Genomic DNA, 24,300 nt, shown 5'->3' on the forward strand with positions numbered 1-24,300 from the left:
ATAACTTAAGTTGATGTCTTATGGACTATAATTTTATAAAAAAAGTAAAAAAAAAAAAGTTATTATCATGAAATTACTCATTTTGCATGCAAGTTTTTCACCATTTAACAAATTGTATCTACAGCGATGTCTAGCTATGTGGATGATTGAACTTTAATTTGAAGTAAACTTTTTGGATCAAGTGGCAGTAAAAAAGGAAATTTTTGGTATTCATCTTTCCTATGTTGTGAAACATTTTTTTAAAAATGTTATCTGTTTCCTTTAGAAGGACAAAATTATTAAACTCTGAATTTTGGAATTAACTTGGATTTTTTTCATTTCCTTTTTCCATCTCTTCCATTACTCCACATTGTAGAGAACCTAGCTGTCATCCCTTCCCTTCTTCCAACTGTCCTAACCATGAGAACGAGATCTGATAAAGTTACAAAAAACTTCAAATAAGGATTCCTCTTTTAGTGCATTGTGTCCTCTCCTCCTAGTCTATGTTCTTACTCTTCCTCATGATTGAATGTACCTTGCGCCAGTTTCTATTCTGTGGGCCTATGTCTGAAAGTTTATGGGAAGGGAGATCCCATTGGGCCTTCTACTCTCTCTATCTCTACTTTAACTATTATTTCTTCATTTCCTTCAGAGAGAAGGATATAAGGGAACTGGAAACAGCCTCTCCACTTGTGGATGTAAGGTTGCATAATGATAAAAGAGTGAGCCTCGGTGCAATAGTAAGGTTGCTCCATCGTGACATGAGTTTCAAGAATTTAATCCTCTGAAACAACCTCTCTGTACGAGCTATGTCAATTGACCCTTTACAGACCCTATAATGGCAGAAGCCTCATGGCACTGGACTGCCCTTTCTTTTTATATCTGAAAGTTTATTTTTTACTTAAAGTATTTTGTGTTAAGAGGGGGATCAAAGAGATTCGATAATGTATCTCTCCATTGACTTTTATTTAAATTGCATAGAAACATTTAACCCATTTGCCTGAGAATGAGAGGGTAGCGCAGGCTGTGCTCTTCTTGGCAGGTGATGAAGCCAGGTACATCAGTGGGCTTAATCTAATGGTTGATGAGAGTTTTACTTGTGTGAACCACTCACTGCGAGTATTTGATGAGGACATTTGGCTTATGCATTCCTCTTTTTGGGACATCACTTAAATTTAGCAGGCGTCATCTTTAACTTAAGTGACCGATTGCCCAGCTATATATGGATGCATAATATAATGAATTCAGATATATTTTCTTTGAATGAGCCATTTACTTTATGTACTTAAATCTATGGCAAGCTAGAACGATGGTCTTTTTTTCATATTTGAGAAATGGTGCAGCAGGCAGTTAATGAGATCATATCATCCTATCCCTCCTCCGTTTATCTGCAAGTTAACCTGGCTGTTTGCTACTTATTTTTTTCGATTCTCATCTAAATTCTTTTTGCACCTTGAAATGTGGTTTGTTTTACATAAGGTAATCTTAGAGTGTAACTAAGTTATAGGTCTCCTTCATGTTGCCGTCTCTTTAAAAATCCTCTCAATTTATTTCTACCAGCAGAGTCTCTCCATTTTTGTGACTCAGGTCCTTGATGATTAAAGCTTCATTGATGCCTCTTTCTCATCAGGTTAGAATTCTTTCCAATTGATTTACCTCTGGGACTGTCCTTTGGACCCAAAATTAAAGAGGCAAAGATCTGAAATCACCCAAGGCCCTAACTTAGAAACCTAGGCGTGAAAAAGATTAATGGCCAAACCCAACATCAGCTGTTCAAAATTGATGTAACAAAAGTTAGGGAAGGAAAGCATCTTGGAATCAAGAGTTGCACCAGTCTCCCATCTAGTTTGGTGTTGGAGTTGGAAATGGTCGGTCTTCCAATCACGGCCTTCCGTGTATGGCACGATGGCCATGATTGAGAGGGCCTCAGAGGCCATCGTGCCATACTCGAGCGGCTGTGATTGAGACTCCTTGCGCTACAGAGTCTTTTTTTTTTGCTTCTTAAATTTGAAATTTCTTCTTTTCCCATCACTATAACTTTTGACCTATTCTTCCATAGAATCAAATCCACTCTTTTGATACTCTTTACTGTTATTTCACGCATGTCAAATTTTAATCAATATTAATGCAAGCAAATAGAATTCTAGCGAGCATTAGTGCAAGCATTCTAACCAGCTTCATCACTGTCCAACTCCTCGCTCTAATAGCATGACATAATCGCACAAAAATCCATCAAGGTATCCGAATTATAAGCTGCCTTTAATCCTGCTATATGCCTTACAAAATTCCAATCTTGTGCGTGGAAAGAAACTAGAGGAATTGGCAAAGGCACAAGTAAATGCCTGGCTAGTTGCAGGCCCACAGAAGAACAATACTATTGTCCCAAGCAGAAGCAAACAAAATCAATGCATCCAATGAGGAGGATCTTCCTTCATGGATGAAAGCTCCAAGTCTTAGCCTCAGGAATTTATCCTTAGAAATACGACAGATGATGCTTTAGTGTCAAACCATCCAATATTTTGCTAGGATCAATACCGCATGCAAAGAAACAAAACCGACCACCTTTTCAGACCATAACCAAAGGTATGTCTTCTAACATGGCAAGTTCAAGGACAAAATACCAAACAAGCAGGTAGACAAGCCAAAAGCAAGAGGGAAGAAAGCTCATGGAGAACGAAAATTATGACTACTGCCAAAAGAGATGCCCAACAACAATTCCACAGGCCAAAACGCCAAAAAGAAAGGGGAGAAAGCTTATGGAAATCACAACTAGGGCTACCACGAACCGAGATGCCTAACAACAATCCGACAAGCCAAGCAACAAAAGAACAGAGAAGAAGCCCCAATGCCCCTCCAATAGTGGATAATTTCGAACTAAAGTCACTTTTTTTTTTTGGCATGAAAGACTCAAGGTGAGAGAAAGGATTTGCAGAAATAAGCGTGCTTCTATGCCACTGCCTTGACTCTATTCAGCAGCTAATTCAAATCCTCATCTTTGCACAGTGATTTTAGGAGCATATAGCAGTTTCAGCTTCTCAACACTGTTTCACAACTTCTGAGCAGTCCAATTACATCCATGGCAATTTCTTAAATTCTCATCAACATCTCACCATGACAAGAATCCCTAGAAGGGCATTACATATGCTACAATTCTTGGAAACTGTCATTCCCCCTACAAAATTGTAATCATGGGATTGTCACGGGATAAAACCATTTAAATTCCGAAGCAGCAGCACACAAATAGAATGAACCAGCGTTCTGATGCCCAATGAGGATATAAAGTAGTCTTCCAACATCCATGAGAGCCAGAAGTTAACAATATTAAGGAATTGGTTCCCCAAGGCAGCCATGTTCACCCTAAGAATAACAGGAGAATATGGAGGTCAGCTTTTCAAGCCATCAATAAGTTTACAAAAGAATAATAGCATCACATGGTTATCAGAAGCAACAGAACCAAAGTCTCCTCAACTCAGAGAAAAGTCTCTGAAAGAATGGCAGTTCAGTGACAGAGCTTCTTACCGGCCAAACCAAAATTGGAAGGAAAAATGGATGATCAAATTTGAAGAGCATAGATTTCGATTTTCCAGAAGATCCATCATAAAACCCAAAGATACGCGAGTTCATGGTGATCAAAGCATTATAACCCAAATAATGAGGTCGAAAGCCCTTTTTCATGAGGAACCAAGTCTTCCCAGCTCAATCTTCACACACAAATCTTACCCAGCTCAACTTAGAATTTATGTTCATAAAATGTGACCATAGTTTTATGCCAACCATTATACAAAAACATACGTGGGGTTGCATCCCCTTTATACCACAACAATATATTTCCATAATGGATTTGAGCAAAGAAACTGAAAATATAATGATCTGCAAACCATATTCTTGTCAAAAATGTTATGCATTTGAATAAAGCAAGCGAAAAAGAAGAAGAAGAAGAAGAAGAAGAAGAAGAAGAAATTAAAGCCTTTATACAAGAAGTTGGCAGGAAAATGAGAGTCTCCACAACTCACACAACTCGCTAAAATCTCCCGAACCTCCAAGCTGAAACAGAGAAGAGGGGTCTATCGTGCCAGCAGAAAAAGAAACAGCCATCCTCCTCCCTGACCTTGTACCCCTCGCACCCATAACTCTGAAGCAGCCTCCTGGCCTGCAGCATCGCCAGGTAGCTCAGCGGCAACCTTCGGAACCCGGCGAGCTCCTGCCTCTGCACCCATTTCTCCAGCTTCTCGTGGCGCTCCCTCCTCTCCCCGCCCTCGCAAGCGATGATATTCTTGATCTCTTCCCCGAACAGCATCTTCTCGATCCTCGCCCGCTCCACGGACATCCTCGGCACCGTCGACTCGAGGCAATCAAACAGTGCTGCATAGAAATTGAGAGCCTCCATGAACCGCGCCGTCAGCGTCGGCGCGTTGTGGTTCGACTCCTGCTCCGTCACCACCATGACCTTCGGCGACAGCCCCCACAGCGATGCCAGGAAGCACTCCGTCTTGGGCGACGGGGCTAACGCAAGAGACGACGACGAAGCCGAGTCCTGGCTCGGGCTGCGCCCGTTGGCATGGTCTTTCTCCAGCAGCTCCCCAAGCGTGCCCTGGTAGTTCATTTGGACAATTCTATGGAGCTGGGCCATGCTGGGATTCTTGGCCAAGGGTGACGGGGTCTTCCTTCGGTGGCCCGCGACGGCGGCGGCGGCGTCGTCGGCGGCGAGAAGTGTGTGCAGCTGAAGCACGGAGCTGATGGCTACCGCCTCGCCGGTCTTGACGCGGAGCATCTCGACGTCGAGGTTGTCGAGGCGCGCGACGACGGGGTGGAATTGGAAGGGGATGTCGAGGCGCTCGGCCTCCTCGGTGAGGCGCACGGCGGTGAGGTCGAGGAATTCCTTGTGGTCATGGACGACGGTGAGGCGGAGGTGGGGCGGGCCCTCGGGGCGGGCGCGGAGGGCCTGGAGGAGGGCGGCCCATTGGGCAGCGTCGGAGGCGGGGCCGCCGAGGTCGACGACGTGGACCACCCGCTCCCCCTCCATCGCCTCCAGGATGGCCTGGTTGGAGACGACGAAGGCGAGGCGGACGAAGGGGCAGAGGTCGAAGAAGTGGCGGCGGGCGAGGAGGGCGTCGGGCGGCGGCCGGCCGGGCGCTGCCGGCGGGTGGAGGGCGCGGTAGAGGCCGGGCCAGGATCGGAGGACGCGGCGGGCAAGCGCCTCCGTGAAGTGGGACGCGATGCGCTGCATGGTGTCGCCGTCGGGAGCGGCAAGAAGCGAGATGTGCTCGAGACACGCGTTGGCGTGCTCGAGCTGGCCGGCGGCGACGTGGCTGGCGCAGTTGTGGAGGAGGTGGATTAAGCACAGCCCTCGCTCGTCGGACTTGAGCTCCCGAAGCCACGGCACCGGCGGCGACATCAGCTGGGCCGCCGGCGATAGGGGAATCAGCGGGAAGCATTGCATCGGCGACGACGTCACCGACGACGATCCCTCGTCCTGCACCATCCCTCCCATCGACAATATCAATACAAGCAAATCTCTTGAATGAATCTAAATTAATGAAAAATTGTCCCTTCAATATCTCTCTGCAACTGCACCTGCACCTGCACCTGCTTTTCTACGAGGAGAGGCGTGGATTGGGGTTTGAAATGGGAAAAATTTTATTCCGGTGTCAGGAAAGTGTCAGGATTTGGGAAGGGGGGTATGTACGGACTGGCGACCAGTGCGAAGCGTTTTTGGACGGATACGTTCGAGAGCCCTGAAGAATTTGGAATTTGTGGGAAGGAGAGTTTTTCTTTTACCGTTCCAGTCGACGATCCTTGCAGTCTTATTTTAATCGGTTAAGTCTCTTTGTCTTGACGTGGGAGAAGGGGAATAATGGCCGACCTGGGCTTATTCCATGACTCCACTAGCGTCCAGCCACGCTCTACCAAGCGCCAAGGCATCGCAGACTTTTGGGTTTTGCTTTTAGCTTGGGAGCGTGGGTGGGGCATCGCGAGGCGGCGCTCTTTTTTGAATGCCTCCGAGCGTTTCCATCGGCTGGGCTGGGCGGGGCGCGCGCGTCCATGGCTCCAAGGGTTTCCATCGGCTGGGCGCGTCCATGGCTCCAAGCGTTCCCATCCTCCGGTGTTGAAGGACAGGGAGACAAAGAGGTGGAAAAGGACGACTGTGGGGGGCATGTTCCACCCCTGGGCATGGACCCCTTCTTTGGACCAAACCTTCTCTGCCTCCTGTTTCATTTCATCCGTCCCAAGCCTGGAAATAGAGTAATAGAATAAGTGGTAGGAGATTAGAGGAGGATGAATAAACTATATAAGTGCCATTGTTTGGATGGTTGGTCCAAAGTTGGTTGTTTCGATACCATATTAGCATAATAGTAATATGATATGGTACAAAAAAAATTTAACATATTAAATACCACTCATATTAAATCGGTAAGGTTCTGTATCATTGATTTGGACTGATTTGGTCAGTTTTTATTATTTTAGATTTGTTTGATACGTAAGAAAAGAAAAAAATGATAAAAAAGTAAAAAAAAATTTGAATTTTTTAAAAAATATCACATGAGTTATGAAAAAATTAATTGTTTAAAAATATTTTTAAATTTTTAGATAGAATAGAAATATAACGGATATTTTTTTATGATCAATTAAATATATATATATAATATTTTTTTAAGATATTATATATCAAACTATCTACTTCTCAGAAGAAAAAAATATTTAAGAAAGAAAAACCAAACGAGTCCGTATGGGTCACGGCTCCAGCTGGCCTCTGTGGTCAGTACACTGCCAGGTGGACGAAGGTGTGAACGGTTGGGGTGACGTTTTCGGTTGGGTTTTTGGGACGGAGGGTGAGGAGGTCGCAGGTGTCAGTCACGTGGTCGCAAGGAAAGGAGGACTTGCTCTCTTTATTCCGGTGGGCTGGCGGGCCCACGTCTCCCTCTGTCAAGTCAATTCATCGCGCAAGCACCTCGTGACCGGCGGATGAAATATTTATGGCCGAAACAAGGTAAAAAGGTCTGTTGTTTTTACTGCATGACTGTAACATTGTCAACCATGAAAAAACCTATATATTGATATTTTTATGTAATTTAATAAACACAATTCTTCTTATAGATGAAATTATACGATCTGTTCTCTGTTCTCGAAAATAGAAACATGAAGGGGAATTTAAGAAGATTAAATGAGTTATCATCCCCAAGAACCATAGGAAATGATAACTACTTGTTAGGAGCCCCCACGCCCTGGCTTTTCAGGATGAACTTCGATGATAGTGCTACTGCGGAAAGAAACAGCGGAGGCACAAAATTTGTTATTAGAGATTATAACACCAAATTAGTAGTGGCTGAAAATCGGCAGATTTTCAATACCACTGTTATCGGCGCTAAGCTCAGAGCCGCACGGAAGGACATCGACTATGCGAGACTCGTTTTGGGTGCTGATCGTGTCCTCCTCGAGAGGGGCTCGGCTACGATGATCGGCTTGGCTTGTGGCCAGCAGAGTAGTACTGGCAGGTTGCTGCTGCTCTACGATATCTGCAGATTTTCGAAAGAGTGTGATTCCTTTCGAGCTACTCATGTTTACCAGAAGGTAAACAATGCTGCAAATTGAGGTACCTCATCACTCTGAACGGTTCATATGGAAGAACCATCTATTCGCTCCTTCTATTTTGTGCCTTTTTTTTTTTTTTTGATTTTGCTGGTTGTACTAATGCCCGCTGTGTGTGAGGCGCATTGTATAAAAAAATAAATATCTACTTAGTATTTAAAATAAAACAAAAGGTGACATGCACAAATGATAATGCCCAGACATATTCCGTTTTCTTAACTCAAAAATATTCGTTATATGCAATGATTCTTTATTTTCGACCAATCACAAATGGCTGCTAAGGATCAAACCAAGGCATCTAGTAAAGACAAAATGGGAGAGCTGGGCATTTATGGACAAATTTCTCACACAGAATAGCTTGGTCTTGGATGCAACAAATCCGGCTTTGGAGGTTCCCCTTGTCGTCTTCGGTGCAGCTTGAAAAGATGGAATATGAGCTTGGATAAGGAGAAGAGTGGAGACATGGTGGAATTGAGTCGGTGGAGCCACCGTCAAAGTTCGGTATAGTAGCGGGGAGTGGACTCTAGTATATTGGTGCAATATTTTCTTTTCAAAAAGAAAAACCACTACAGCCACAGTACTCCATTCATAAAATATACAAATAAATTATAAAAATATAGATTCTATGAATATAAGTATAATAAAAATAAATTTAAGAAAAAAAATATATAATTTATTCTATATTTATTATATTGGTGCCGTATTTGTTACGAGAGTGGCTTCCTTTCCGTGGCCTGGGGACAGACGATGGTGTCTTTTGCGTCTGCTCTCCTGTTGGATTGTCTTATCTCCGGCCGCATTGATGTGCTCATGAGTGACCGCTGCTTGTTTTTCAATGGCGTTCAAAACTAGAAGTTTGTGGAAAGATTGATATGTGGATTAATACAATGTAGAAGTCATAAAGAAAAAAAAAAGGGAATCTAAATAAAGGGATTTGAGGTCCTGCTAATCCATCAACCAATCATTTGATAGATCGCATTGAATGGACATTTTGTTTTCGTACCCTGATTTTTGTCGTTCTACATTTTGTTTCTGGGCTAGGTGCAAAATTGTATGGTGAAACTGTCAAATATAGGTAACCATATGCATAAACATGCCTAAATGTATGCAAAAAAAAACTAAATATGTAATTTTTAACCATCCAAAGACTAACCATCAAATGGCAGTCCTTAAAATGTTCAAAAAATAAAAAATATGATTGTCGGCAAAGAGTTGGATGTTGATTTTTCTCGCTTTCGAGTAGAATTATCGGACAAGAAAGCTGCTCCGCAGCTAGCTTGTGTTTGACTAGTTCATGTTTGGCTTAAAATTCAGTCCAAATTTGATTTGATTGATTAATAAAAAACTAAATTAAAGTTGCTTTAACCCTGCTTGAGCTCGACTCCATTAGATATAAAATAAATAAGTAAATAAACTTGATTGGAAAAATGACTCATGCCTTTCAGATTTGGCCCCAAGAAACCAATCTCTCTATGATAGAATCCAGCCTTGCGACCACCCAATCCAGCATCAAAGAGGACATGAAATGTAGAGGGAGCGAACAGAGTATCAATTGTTCAGTGATCTCAAAGGGCTCTTAGAAGATACCAACAAAGACTTAAGTATGATATTTCTGAGTTACTAAAGTATTTTTTATTTTGAAAATTAGACTATCCGAAATGTCTTATGAAAGATACAAATAATTCAAATAAGTTAAACAAAATCTAGAAAATCCAGTAGGAGAAACAAAGAGTCACTTGTCTTTCCATTTTACATATGCTGCACCTTATGCTATCCCATTTCAAGGCTACAAGAGGAACCCAATTCCTTCACTTTATAAAAGGAGCTAAAAGGATCTAAGAAGACGCAATGTACTGGCCTTTAAGGAGGTTGCCGAGACCATCTTGGAGACGTAATTTGTAGTGCTTAAGGCACTTGGCTTGATTGTTTACTCACGCTATCTAGTGCTCATGCTTTTGACCTGAGAATGCACATTAAATATTCTTTTAGCTCGTTGCATCGTGGAAGTAGCTCTTCTTTCTTCTCTATCTCATGTTGGTAAAGCTTCCAGCTTCGCTTTTTTTTCCCCCATTAAAACACTCTTTTTCGTGCGTGTAAAATTAATCTCAACCATTTGCCCTTATTTTTCTTGCATTCTATCCAATATGTTTCTATCTCTGATGCAGCTTCAGCAGGACACACGAAAACATGAAATTATGATTGCATAGTGTTTGAGATATGAGAACATGAAATTATGATCGGAATCAAAATCAGTATGGATCTAAACAAAAATCGGAATTGCTATATTTTCTAACACATTTAGTTTATGACAAAAATTGAAAAAAAATTTAAATACTAGAAAAAAGTTGAGATTGAATTTTTGAAAGAATGAAATATTAAAATAAAAATAGAACTTTCTTCAATTAAATAGTTAAAATAGAAATTATCCATTTCAATTTTTATTTCGAAGTCCAACTTTCTTTAACTAAATATATAGGCTTTCAATTCTACTGAAAAGCCAAGTGGGTGGGGGGCTTGTTGACCCTCTCAGATTAAAAAGATGGAGCCTTACAGCTGAAGCGAGGCAGTAGGGTAGAACATGTCCAATCAGAACTTTACTTCTGAAAATTAAAATTTATGGTTTATCTGAAAGCAAACTTCTTCGCTTAAGAATTTTTGGGTTTTGATTTTTAATATTTTGTACCATAAAAGGCTGCAATCTTTGATGGTTATTAAACACGGTACGCTATGATGGGATGCTCAACAGAAGATCATCCTTTGCATCGCACACGTCTTCTCTTTGTCTTTGTTTTCAACGCTTGTGTATTTAAGTCTGAAATTATGAATTTAAGTATATAGTTGAATGAGTTGTGCGATATAGACGAAATCAAATCGTTTTTATGTCCACCAAGTGCAATAATATGCGCATCTTCGAAACATTTTGAGCTGTGTCCAGCCATGACTAGTTCGGATTCATGCGTCGCGTGTGCTCTTCCTCTTCTTACCATCAAGATCAAGTTAACGTATAGACTTCCGTATAATGGAAGAGATTCAATTTAACTTTTCAATACAATAAGAGGACTCCTGTTGGGTGAGGATTAGGTTTGAGAGAGATGGTGGACGGAAGAGGAGGCAAAAAGCTTTATACCTGTTCGTCCAGATGGTTCCAAAAAGGCCATTTGTGGCTACTTTTTGGCCACGTCTTGGGTTGGAGATGTCTGGCCAATTGGATTGGTAGATGAAATCGTTGAATTGGATTGGTAGATGAACTTGGAAAAAATCGATCGAACCTCCAGCCTAAATTATATATTTTTTTAGTTGGGCTTCAAGCTGAATTTATTTAAAATTTAATATTTTTTAATGCTCAAATTCGGTCTATGATCGATTCTACTATCGCCATATGGGTTAGTAATTTGGTATATAATTGTTATAGATTCCGCTATGATTTACGAGACACAAGAAATATATGTATGCGAGCTTTATATGCATGCTCCACCAGGATGAATTTCCGTACTCTGCACAAGACTTGAATGTTTATTGGTAGCCTCTTTTGATCACCTTTTTTTAATCTAAAAATAAAATGTAAAATTTTGTAAGTTACATGTAATCTAAGTAGTGTAGTTAGATATTATCATTATTTTACAAATACAACTAACCAGATATGTGTTAGCTCCAATTATTGGCATATATTTATTAATTTTTGGAAAGTTAGTCGTATTCTTTTATTAAAGGAATACTTGTCGCTCGTATGAGATAGAGAGAAATATCATGATATTTTACCTAGCGGTATCTACTGTGACTCTTATCTATGCGGTTATACTTACGAAATTCTCAAGTTCAAGATTTTTAATTTTTATTCCCCCCTTTTTTTTTTTCTTTCCACAATGATAATAATGGATCAAATCAATCAAGCTATGGTCGTCATGTCTCATTCCAATAAATCGAGCTAAAGACCTTCTTAGTAATATGTTGATGTAACTAATCAATTTGCCATAGTTGCAAAATTAAACATGCTGCACTACACATATAAACAAGACAATAAGTACATAAAATAGCTGTGGAGTAGATCTACCATTATGCTCGCTTGCCGGATCTCCACCTGCATGATAGTATAAGTTCTCGTTTGAGGCCAAAACAGTATGCCCCTTTCCTATATTTCCTCACTAAAAGCGTGATCCATTCATGCATTTTAGGCAAGTAACAATCCACATTCATCATTAGTTATATAAGGATTTGGTTAGATGCTGATGACTATTTTTTCTGCCGTTGCTTCCCATCCCTCTCTAACTCTTATAGCTTTATATGACTATAAAATAAATATTCATATAATACAAATTTAAGAATGGGTGGCATAGGGAAAGCGATTTGAATTTTAAGGTGTATTATAGTTTACTCTAAAATTTGTTTAGATGTGTTATGCTTTGTTATTTTATCTATATGGGCAGATAATGCCTTAAAAAAGAATCCATCTAGCACAAACATTAAGAAAAGTTTGTGCCCAGCATGAAAATTATAAGATATATAACCAGCAATTAAAAGCCTAAGAGCAATTCAACGCTTCTTTGAAGCAAAAGATGGAAAGGACCAGTTCGGCAGCATGTCCAACAAGAATGAAGACATAAGGCAGTTTAAAGCCAATTATCTCTGTGCACAACATCTAATTGAGTAGTTTCTTCAACTACAATAAGAGCTTTTTAGGAAAATCCAGCAACTTCTTGTTATACTTTCATTCCCTTGCATTACGATCATTCTAATATTTGCGTTGTACTCAATTATTTCTAGTTTTTCATATAATCAATTCTTTGGTTGGTTAGTTTCTCCAGATTTAAGTTGTTGTTTTGTTACATGTTTATTTCTTTGCAATATTTTTCAACTTTATAGAAATTTTAAGTTCTTTCATTAGGACAACTTGGACTTATCTCCTAATCTATTTAATTCTACTGATTTAATCGATTAGCAATCTAATCGACCACTAACTTTGTTATTCAAGAAACATTTTTGGCATGCCCGATGAGACCTAAAAGGACAGAATGCCAAATAAGAACACTAAAGCAATAAGTCAGGATGAAAATTTTCTTTTTATGGGATGATCATATGAAATATGTTGATGTCATAATTAATGAACATGATGATTATAATCAAGTTGATCTTATGTTAATAGAGAAACATGGTAAAGAAAAAACTTCCAATTCAATAAGGAAGTAACATCACAACCATGTCATAAAAGTAGCTGAGGACTCTCGGCAAAGCTGAAGTTTGGCTAAAGGTAAAGAAAATAAAGGCTAACCAGAAAGCTAGATAAAAATATTGAAATATCTCTCAATGATACTTCAATGAAAGAAATTGGTTGTGTACTGGCTCAAGTAGTGCATCCATTTCTTTAGGCCATCCTAGGTTCTCAACAAGCTTATAAAAGGGGTCAGGACGGGGGTTGTATCTTTCGCAAATGTCGCTTTGAGATCTATGGAGGCTGATGAATGAGAACATATAATATTAGAATGCTTATGTACTTTCTTATAAATTTGACAATGAATAGTGGACTTGTAGCCAAGCCAAACTACAAATTTTGAAGCAAAATTGTCCAAATCAAGGGCTTAACCTAGAAGCTTGATCAAGCTTGGATCTAAGTAAGCTTAGGTAGAGATTAATTTGGAGTTTGAACTCTGAATCAAGCTTGATTTATTTACTATTCAAGCATAATTTTCAATAGAGCAGGACTACAATCAATTCAAGCTTGAATTAAAAGGTAAAATATTCCAAAAATAAACAAAACAAAAAAAATTAAAGTCTTAATCCAACAATAGGTTATTATCTTCATAATATCCTATATATACATATAAATATACTCAAGCTTGGTTGAGATGGGTCAATTTTTGTCTCGACTTGAAATTAATTTCAAGCTTGTTTTGGCTAGTCTAGCTTGATTTATTTAGTTTTAAATCGAACTTGATTCGAACTTTTCTTGAGCTAAGCTCAAGATGAATTCAAGTTGCTCAAATTGTTTGACAGAAATTAAAATCTAAATACAATTTATTTAATCAACATGACCTGGCATGCATAATCTGTTTACGAAGATAGGTCATCAATTTGAATCTATGATAATTTGTTAACCTAATTTGATGCTAATAAACATCATAGGCAGATTAATTTAGCTATTTAGTAGATGAGTCTAAATGGACTAAACAACTCATAATATTAAACCTGAAACTTGTCTAAGTAGTACCAGCTATATTGATCTATACACATGCCGAATCCAATATGCCAAATCCAAAATTTCTTATCACTAGTCAGGTTTCTGTCAGTTAGTGGGTCAGGTCACTGATTGCCAATCATACTAGGGATGCCCAAAATGTTTTTTCAGGGGAATCAACATGATATTAGTAAATTGCAAGATTGCAATATGTCCAACTGACCAATTGTTTATTAGCAATTAAAAGTGTTTCTAAAGAGTTTAGTTTTATGTGAAAGCATGTATGATTCAAAACCAATTTCAAGTTTGTTGTCTCTATTTGCAGTTTCTGTTCACAATATGAATAATCAAACTCACTCTTCAAGATGAGAAGACACATAAAAGAAGCAAATAAAAGACCTCAAAATAATTATACATATGATTTTCCTTAAACAATTCTCAGAAGGGAGTCATTTGCTTATCTAAAAGAAATAGATTATACATTATAATAAAAAGTATGAAAAATTTGAAAACTCAAAAGGAGAACCCCCTTAAGCTCATATATTTTTCCCCTAAAAAGATGAAGAAGAAAATGAGAAAAAACAGAGAGCTGTTAGTTTTTAATTTAAAATGTAGCATACAGTGAAGGTGATTAAGAGCAGCTCTTGCTAATGCAACTCAGATGAGAAGGTTTGTTTGCATGCTTTTTATTGTGGCTGTGCTCAAATTAAATAGAAAGAAATTAAACGAAAAGGTATACCTTGAGACTTGTTTGCTTGCCTTAACTTGGGCATTCGAGTCTAGTTCAGTCCAGTGGGCCTTCGACATGGCCATGAATGCACTATGACCATCCAGAGAGAGAACCTACTCAGCCCTTATTCAGCCCAATTCTCTCTCTCTCTCTCTCTCTCTCTCTCTCTCTCTCTCTCTCTCCCCTTCCCACTCCTCTGCTCCAACAAAATCCTTCTGAAACAAATATACTACTGATATCATCTCTACTCCCTCCAAATGTTTGTTGAAGAGCTCCCTCCAAATATTTCAATATGCCAAGTCATTTATGTTCCTCGACCGACCAATCTTTCGACTGTTAATGTTAATATTGTTTTATTCTTTTAATTAACTATGATTCTAGTAGCTTGGAATATTAAAAAAAGGTTATTTTAGACAATTAATTAGGGTTTAATGACAACATGGTAGCTATTACACTTAAACGTTTCAAAAGTAATTGGTTTTCTTTATGAAGTTGTTGGAAAGTCGATCACTTTGTTATGATATTAACATGTATAGTATTGGGCATTAGTTTTTCATTTTATTTTTCTCAAAAATTTCATTATCTTTTCATATACTGAACTCAAATGGCTGCTTGTTTCATGTAGTTGAAACCAAAATGAGTGTGCTTGTTGTTTTAAAGTATGTTGGTTAATGAAATCTTATCTTTCAAATATTTCATATTCTTGAATAAATCATATGCATGCATTGCATTATCTCGGTAGTAGTGAATTTAAAATTTCATTTATTTTAGGTCCGGTCTATAATTAATATAATATATGGCCTCAATGTCATAAGAAATTATATTCTGCAGCACGCACGTGGCAGTGCACCATGCTAATCATCGGTGCTCGTTTCTATAAGCCAATCCCTGAGATGATATGAGAGCTTGATGAACGGGGCTATAATTAAAAGTTTGTGATCGGTGTGGTGTACCACCACATAATGCGATGTGGTGTAAGATATAATCTCTCCAATATTATAGCCTAAAGTGGTGGCCTCGTTCGAAGTGGGCTCTGACTAATGTGAACCGAGCCTGCCGGTCCTATCACGGAAACAGACGCCGTGCTCAAAGTCAATCGTCTCTGGACCCAAAAACATCCAAAATATCTCTTTCTAACCCTCCTTTCCAACTCTCTCTTCTTTCAGATTACCGCATCACCAAAACCATCCAAAATCTGTCTTTGTATCCCTCGTTTGAACTGAATCTAGCTTTCTCTGCTTGAAATTATCACTTTCCCACTAATGCCCAGGAGATTATCTCTCTCTATTGGAAACTTTGACCATCCACTTAGTTTATTCTCTGAATCATTCAGCCCGGTTCGGGAATAACAAACTTAGAAATAGCATAAATTATGCCCATCAAAATAATTACGCCACGCGTTATTTCCATTTTTGTGCGGTACAATTCTGAGAATAACTTTGAATTAAGAACCTTATGACTATTCTCCCACTCGTTGAATAGTTATGTCTATCATAAATATGGCAGGTATAATGTTTACATCCCTTCTTTATGCCCGAACAAATCTCAGCCAAAGTTTCCAATCACGCTCAATATATTCACATAATTTATTCCGGATAGCGCTATTACCATGCTCTTATTCATCCCCCGCAGGCCCGTCCCCGTCGCGCCAACTCTTCCTTGCAACATTCCTGACGGAGAGACCAACACCATCGGCTTATATTATGGAGGCTAAAACGTATGAAAACTATGTTAAAAATTATCTGTACCAAATGGATATAGGATATCTGTTTACGTCCGAGTTCCCATCCTTGGAACGGGTCCCTCGGGACACCAACACATTCCTAAGAATTGACTCCGGATAAGGCCGTCTCGTCTCGCTGATATCGAGAATTCCACATCCGACTCGATGCGCACTTTATAAGGCTCTCCCTTGAGGTGTTTTAATTCCATGGGAAAAAAAAAATCTGGTTTAGCTGCAAACCAATAGAGGGTTAAGAGATTTGTTTTGCTCTCCTCATGGGACCTTCCAAGATTCGTTGGCTTCTTCTCTCGTTTCTCTTTGGCTCTTCGTATGTTGTTTGCTGTTGTGCTTCATCTACTCCTTTGCTCGTCGGATCGACCGATGAGTTCCGAGGCCGCACGGCGATATCGGAGTTCAGGGTTCTGAATAGGAGGTTCCTGCTAGACTGCCCGGATGCTAATCCTTACCTCGCAATCAATATCAGTTCATATTCGCCACTATCAGATGAAGAAAATATTACAGTGACCGTGAGTGGAGTTATTCTGCCGGATAAGTCTGATTGGGTCGCCATGATCTCGCCTTCCAACGCAGAGTAATCCATCATGAAATCTTATATTTAGCAGACCCACATGCATGCATATATACATATATACATATACATATACATATACATACATGCATATATAGATAGATGCATGCGCTTACATTTATATAAGTTGTATATTTTCAGGGAGGAAAATCTATTTGACTTAGATAACTTTTTTTTTTTTAATGATATGAATATGAGCAGCGTCTCTGATTGTCCTCTGAACTCGCTGCTCTATAAGGAAACTGGAGATTTTGCAAATTTGCCACTTCTCTGCGATTATCCTGTCAAGGTGAGTCCAATTTTCTTATGATATTAGCAGCATAGAGCACTGGTTATTAACAGGACATACTTCTGTGCATCCATTTATGCATCTGTTTTGAAGCAAATTTATGCAGAAATTTTGATATCCGGTCGTGTTTGGATCCGAAAATATCTACTTATAAATTTTGCTGGCTCTGGATCCAGTGATCTTTCCTATACCATGCTATTACCAGATGCATTCTTATTTTGTATAAATCGTATATTTTCTTATTCATATGCATTCAAGTTATTAAATAATCATTTGTTGTATATTATGATATTTCATATTTCAATCATAATTTTTATAAAATAAATCCTTTCTCTTTGATAAAAAATAAAAAAAATGAATATACTTTTTTATTCTTTACAATATTTTTCAATGTTCTATTGTTAAAATGTTTTAAAAATATTAATGACTTCTAGTTATTCCTATATTTATATATAATTTTTCTTACAAGCTCTCAAAAAATATGTAATTCATAATAATTTTTCATTTATGCTATAACTAAAGAGTAAAATAGTATTTCAAGCAAAAATATATTATTATTTTTTATTATATTTTTGTTTTAAATAAATTTTACTTTTAATATTTTAATATAAATCCGGTTGGACCAATGATCATTTTTCTTCTTTTTCTTTTTTTTGTTTTGACCATGTCGGTTTCCATGTGGGTTTAATAACCATGCCTTTAATCCTTAGTTACCTAGTATTGCATGCAATCTGCATAGTAAATCCTATTCCCATCCTTTATAATTCCCATCCTTTATAATTATATAATTAATATTAGTTTTTATCATTGAATTTTGCTAAAAAATAATTTATATTTCAATAATATCTAACTTATATTGTATTATACATACAAAAATATAGAATACAACTAATATCCAACTTGCATCCATATCCGTCAAAAACAAGCATTAATATGCTTACCATATGATTTGCATCTATATCTATTTAGAGTAAATATGGATATTAATTTATATCTATATTCATTAAAAAAATTGGACACCCTATGTTTATGGAGCAATATCTAATGGCCTCCATAAGTCATGCTGCTCCTATGACTCTTAATAGTTAAGGAACATCGGTATCTATTTAATATACCTATCTATGTTAATTTGCATCTGCTAAAAAAATATGGATGCAAATATATAAACCAGTGATCACTCTGTTTGTATGGGGCAGTATATAATAATGGCCTTCATAAGTCATGCCATTCATATGACTCGTAGTAGTTGAGGAACAGCTCACTATCAAAACTATAGAGAGACTAATCTCAGACGCTCTAAAAATTTTAATCAACCATAATTTTAGCAGCACTCAGTCTTCTACAGAACCCAAGCTATATGATTTGATACATGCCAATCCCTCGAAATCGAATGAGGGCCCAAAGTTGCACCAGCCAATAAAATTCTGCCACGTATGCTGATCAAAGGAATTTTTCTGCATTTTGGGTTGTAGAAATTTTGGGCACAATTTAGATTTGTCCCGGCTAGATCGAGTCAGGTCGGGTTCGCTCGTGTCGCATCCTAGTAGAATGACCCTATGCCAATATGCCAACTTGGGCAATGCTTAAGTTGTAGTCTGCGAATCCGAACCTAGAAATGTGGGTTAGGTCAGATTGGGCTAGTTTGGGAACCCTATGATAATGATAGTAATTAAGGTTGGATGAGAGCATCTGGCTGCCCAAACCAAAAGACCCAAGCCTTACCCAGAATTAGGTATATTGGCCTGGCAAGTTTTCTATCAGAAAGACCCATGGGGACACAAAGACCAGAACTCAGTTCCTGAAGGATTACTTCTGGTCATCTGATGAGTTTTGAATTTGATATGCAGGCTCAGTTCCTAAGCAATGATCCATCTTATTTGAGGTGCAAGAAGCAGGAATGGCAAAGTTATTCAGGGAAAAATAGTGCGCTTCGCACCTGCAGTGGCTCTGTTACATTCCATGTTGTTAACTTCAGAACTGATGTAGAGTTTGTGTTCTTCACCGGAGGATTCGACACACCTTGTATACTAAAAAGATCAGATCCCATTGCATTTGCCAATCCTAAAAGCCCTTTGTATGGCCATCTCTCCGGCATCGACTCCACGGGAACATCGGTATTAGAAATTTCCTTCCAGTGTTCAAAATTGCATGACTCAATATGTCTATGTGACCATAACTAGGCCATGATTGCATCTTTTTTTTCAGATGAAGATAACATGGGTCAGTGGAGACAACAGCCCACAAGAGGTTCAATATGGAGATGGAAAGTCTGCTACTTCCCAGGTTACAACATTCACACAAGCTGATATGTGTGGTAAGTTCTCTCTCCAAGTTTTCACACTCAGTAGGTTTTTTGTCTTTTGTTAATAATTTGACTTAGTGCTTAGATTTTTTTTTCTACAAATCAACTAAGAAACCATAGCTAAAACCTTGAATGGGTTCATTAGGGTTCTGATGCCATTATTTTTTTAAAAATAAAAATCCACCATTTACTATTCTAATATAGTTCTTAATAGAGGAAAATATTAAATGAGCAAATATAGCTGCAACAATGCATCTTTCTGAAATGAAACAAGGCAAGTCATAAAGAATAATACTAGATGATGTAATTGAAGGTTTCGGAAAGCGGAACACATATTAGATGATTTACAAATAACTAAACCTTATTTCTCAGTCTTTTGTACTAAAGTATTTCGGTTCCAGCATTTCCTCTGGTCCAATGCTGGAATCTCTTGAGCCATTGTCTTCAGAATGGCTTGGCTTACAATGAGCTACAATTGAGGAAACCTATATATATTAGGGATTGCTTCCAAAATGACCAAGCTTAAACATTTGGATTAACTGAATCTTAGCATGCCAATCCTGTCATTGCCTTTGGAACTTAAGATTAAGCAAAGCAATAGTACAATAATCTAGTTTGCTCAAAAATAAAAGAAGAGAGCAATAATATCTTATGGTATGCGAGCAAATAGCAGAGATAATCATAATTTATTCACTTTTATTTTTAAAACTAAAACTTGATGCTCTTGTCTGGCTTTGTTTCTATACATTCTTTAGGTACAGCGAGTCCAGCCAAGGATTTTGGATGGCATGACCCAGGATACATACATTCCGCTGTCATGACAGGGTTCCAACCTTCTCAGAAGTACTCCTACAGATATGGAAGGTAAAATGCCCATTTTCCCTTCATAACTTCATATTATTATGGGGATGTAATATGGGGAAAAAGAAAAAGAGGCTTAGCTTTGCCCAGAGAAAACAAAAGAGGCTTAGCACAATAAGTTTTTGATGTTTATTATAAGTGTTCTCCCATATATTATAGCTCTCATCTCACAATCAGATTAATTCTTGTACCAAACAGTGATTCTGTTGGTTGGAGTGGCCAAATTGAGTTTAAAACTCCACCTGCTGCTGGATCAGATGAACTACGATTCATTGCTTATGGTGACATGGGAAAAGCTCCTTTGGACCCGTCAGCCGAGCATTACATTCAGGTAACAAAAGGACACGAGTGGAACTCCTTCCGTTGTTAATAGATTGGATTGGAGAAGCATTATCATCTTGGTAACACTTTCCTCCATTAACAAAATCATGAGGACTACACACTTTCAGGAAAATATAAGACTATTATCAAAACCATCAAAGCCGCACCATGAAACTGTATCCATGAGTTTGTCAAGATAACTCACTATTATCAAATATGTTGAATTCGGATTGTCATTCTAAATTTGGAAGAATGTGAGACTATATTTTTTTCGTCATCGTTATGCATTTTCTAGTTCATTTTATCAATATTTATTATCTTTTGATTCCTATTAAGTCTTTTATGTTATCAACTTATAACACTAAGAAACAAGAATTGCATTACTTTGTGTTTCCATGGTTTGACACATGCAGCCTGGATCACTCTCTGTCGCTCGAGCTGTGGCGGATGAAGTTGCATCCGGTAACGTCGATTCAGTTTTCCATATTGGAGATATAAGTTATGCCACAGGTTTCATGGTTGAGTGGGATTATTTTCTGAGTCTCATCACACCAATTGCTTCCCATGTTACCTATATGACAGCTATAGGTAACCACGAGAGGAAAGGCTCCACTCCTAAACATTCTCTGATTTACTACTTAGAAATGAATAAACTACGTGCACAAAGATTCTTTATCAAGCGGCATTGATAAAAGTTAGAACTGTCTGCAACTAAATCATGCTATGCAATTCATTCGATATTATTCAAAGTGTCTCATATGAAATGTTGGACGAATTTCGAATCAAAATATTACAAACTGATTTCGGATTCTGATGCAGAGACCATCCATCCTCCGGATCGGTGTATGAGACCCCAGACTCTGGTGGAGAGTGTGGAATAGCTTATGAGGCTTACTTCCCAATGCCTACACATGCCAAAGATAAACCATGGTATTCAATTGAACAAGCAAGTGTCCACTTCACTGTGATTTCCACAGAACATGATTGGACTGAGAATTCTGAGCAGGTTTGGCTACTCTTAATTCGATTCTCTCAATTTTTTATTTTAATTAATTTTATCTCATCAATTATCGAGTATGATTCCTGACTGCTTTTTTGCAGTATTATTGGATTAAGAAGGACCTGGAATCTGTTGATCGAGCAAGGACACCTTGGTTAATTTTTACAGGGTAACTTCATATGACTGGATATTCCTAATATTTATGGATTTTCAATCTGTAGATGAGTTCGAGCTTAGTTGCTAGTGTGATAGTCGACTAACATTTTAAATTTTGATACCAACTGATACATGCTCTTAGTATGATAGAAAACAAAATCAGAATGACAAATGCAATGACCATCATTTCATATTCAATCAACTACACCGAAGGGTAAATCGCCCATCCTCATCAATTTTATATGCACTATGCAACAGGCAATATATGTGGGATTGATAAACTGAGGTGGAAGACAAATAATTTGTGGTAATTAACGTGCATTATGTTGGCTTTTTGTCTATCATTGATAATTTAAACAATCTAGTTTTGAATCTCTGGAGTTGAGTTTCACAATGGAGATTTTTGTAGTTAGATCATTTTAATTCAACCTTCTTTTCTCTTTTAAACTTGGTTATCTACCTTCCACATATAATTAAAGTTTCTGAAAATCAAATCAAGAGTTAAAAGTATTCTTTTCTTTTTCTTCATAATTTTGCATTTGATTTCAATCAAGCCTTTATGCATTATTGGTTTTCCTTATTTAATAGCAAATTCTAGCTTTTCACCAAAAATAAACAAATTCTAACGTGAATATTTGTTTTAACAGGCACAGGCCCATGTATTCATCAAATAATGGGATACTTCCATCTGTAGATCCTAAATTTGTCGAATCTGTGGAGCCACTTCTCGTGGACAACAAGGTAACAATTTATATATACTGTTACATGGTATGTAAAAGGTAGAAGCTAATTTCTATGGCTCTTTCGTAAGCAAGCCTGCACAAAATTATAGCCATATATTAATTTTTCATAATATAAGATAAGAAATGTGAAAGGCAATTGAATAGATTTCTTTAGAATAAACAAAGTATAGTAGTATAATAACATAATCAAGAATCTATGCTTATCTTATTCACTTTAATATAATTCATTATTCTTATTTCTAAAGGTATATTTAGACAAAATTATGGCCCAACCATGTTTAATTGTGAACTCTACTGTTTAGAAACTTGAGTAAAGTTAAACTGAGTAAAATTAGACATTGAAATAGCTTTGTTTCTTCCAAAGAAAGGGAAGCATCATTTTGATGTATTTTAATTTATTTTTAGAAAACAATTTTGAGACTAACTAGAATCAAGAATAAATCATATTTCTTATTTTATGTACTCAAATGTTGTGCTTTCTTATGGTTAGGTCGATCTTGTGCTCTTCGGCCATGTACACAATTATGAGAGGACATGTGCGGTTTATCAAAATGAATGCAAAGGAATGCCAACAAGAGATAAAGATGGAGTTGATACTTATGATAACAGCAATTACACAGCACCAATTCATGCTGTCATAGGAATGGCAGGATTCACCCTTGACAATTTTCAAAGCGGAGTGAGTATTTATGATTGACATTATGGTTTATATAAAAATATATGCACATATCGAATAAAAATTGTTTAAGTTAGAATAATATGTCGCTCAAACCGTTCCTTGCAAATGCATTCCTTTACTTGTTCAATGGTTAAATTTTATTTTAATTCTCTATTTATTTTTATAATATATATATGTATATAAAATACAAACAAGTCCATTATTTATTTGAACATTCAAGTTTTGTTATAATGATTAATATCTTTTCAATTTTCGTGTAGGTTGAAAACTGGAGCTTAATGAGGATATCTGAATATGGTTATGCACGGGTACACGCAACTAAAAAGGATCTGCGGGTAGAGGTCAGTTGGAATAAATTAGATGCTTTGATTCATAGTTTACTCTTGTCCCATAGTTAAGATTATTTGTCTTGAAAGCTGAAACATCTATAACTATTTAATCACCTATTTCTTAATAAAATTGAATCAGAGGCTTTGATTGCCTCCAAGTTCTCTTGATTACAAGCATACTAGAATTAATTTAGTTTTAACTGCACTTTTATCCGCTAGATGCAACTCACCTTGAGATTAACTTGCATCTCGACTATTGTGACCCCTACATCTCTCAGTCTTTTCAAGCAAGCCCCCCATATGAAAATATTTTACTATTATATAATATATTTTATTATCATACTCATTAGAGTTTACTAATATTATGCATGTCAAAATATGTTCATATTTTACTTGTTCTCATGTTCTACTAAAAATCCTAATTAAATAAAATTACGTATACTGCAATTTTTCTAATCTTTTTTTATTTAATGGGTATTGTTATCCAGGTAACTATTTTTTCTTTTTCTTTTTCAATGGCTTTCAGTTTGTGAATGCAAGTACCAAAGAGATACGAGATAGTTTCCATATCATCAAAGGAAGAATCTAGGATCATATATCTGGCAGACGATCATGTAATATTCATCACATGATGTACAATGAAGAAAATATGTGAGGGGAAAGGGTAAAATTTTGTTGTAATGAGTTGCAATGTAACTACAAAATGTTTGCTTATAACATACACTTTGTGATGAATTGTAGAAAAATAAATTTCTATGAGTTTCTTTCTGGCACATCTAATAGAAGATTCAAGATGAAGAAACAAAGAAATACAAGATGTATGAGCATTTTACATGATTTAGT

General features: G+C 37.4%; 2 protein-coding genes across 3 annotated transcripts; one reads left to right on the forward strand and one right to left on the reverse strand.

Moving 5' to 3' along the window:
- Positions 1-3,834: 3,834 nt before the first annotated feature.
- LOC103705075 (scarecrow-like protein 3) lies at positions 3,835-6,062 on the reverse strand. Its single transcript, XM_008788671.6, has one exon. It carries the CDS (start codon positions 5,468-5,470, stop codon positions 4,001-4,003), a length of 1,470 nt encoding a protein of 489 aa, XP_008786893.1. The 5' UTR covers positions 5,471-6,062; the 3' UTR covers positions 3,835-4,000.
- A 10,157-nt stretch (positions 6,063-16,219) lies between these two features.
- Positions 16,220-24,207, forward strand: LOC103705106 (nucleotide pyrophosphatase/phosphodiesterase-like). Of its 2 annotated transcripts, none has more exons than XM_088710437.1 (13): positions 16,220-16,780; positions 16,979-17,066; positions 18,914-19,180; positions 19,272-19,380; positions 20,124-20,232; positions 20,428-20,560; positions 20,964-21,149; positions 21,368-21,556; positions 21,652-21,719; positions 22,354-22,447; positions 22,940-23,128; positions 23,389-23,469; positions 23,946-24,207. In XM_088710437.1, exons 1-13 carry the CDS (start codon positions 16,464-16,466, stop codon positions 23,988-23,990), a joined length of 1,875 nt encoding a protein of 624 aa, XP_088566563.1. In that variant the 5' UTR covers positions 16,220-16,463; the 3' UTR covers positions 23,991-24,207. The 2 variants fall into 2 exon arrangements, with proteins under 2 accessions (XP_088566563.1, XP_088566562.1); XM_088710436.1 differs by having other exon boundaries at positions 16,222-16,780; positions 23,984-24,207.
- Positions 24,208-24,300: the final 93 nt, after the last annotated feature.

This window comes from Phoenix dactylifera, chromosome 14 (assembly GCF_051530095.1).
Source record: "Phoenix dactylifera cultivar Ajwa chromosome 14, Ajwa_hap1_PhDact_Kaust_v1.1, whole genome shotgun sequence".
NCBI classification, from domain to species: Eukaryota; Viridiplantae; Streptophyta; class Magnoliopsida; order Arecales; family Arecaceae; genus Phoenix; species Phoenix dactylifera.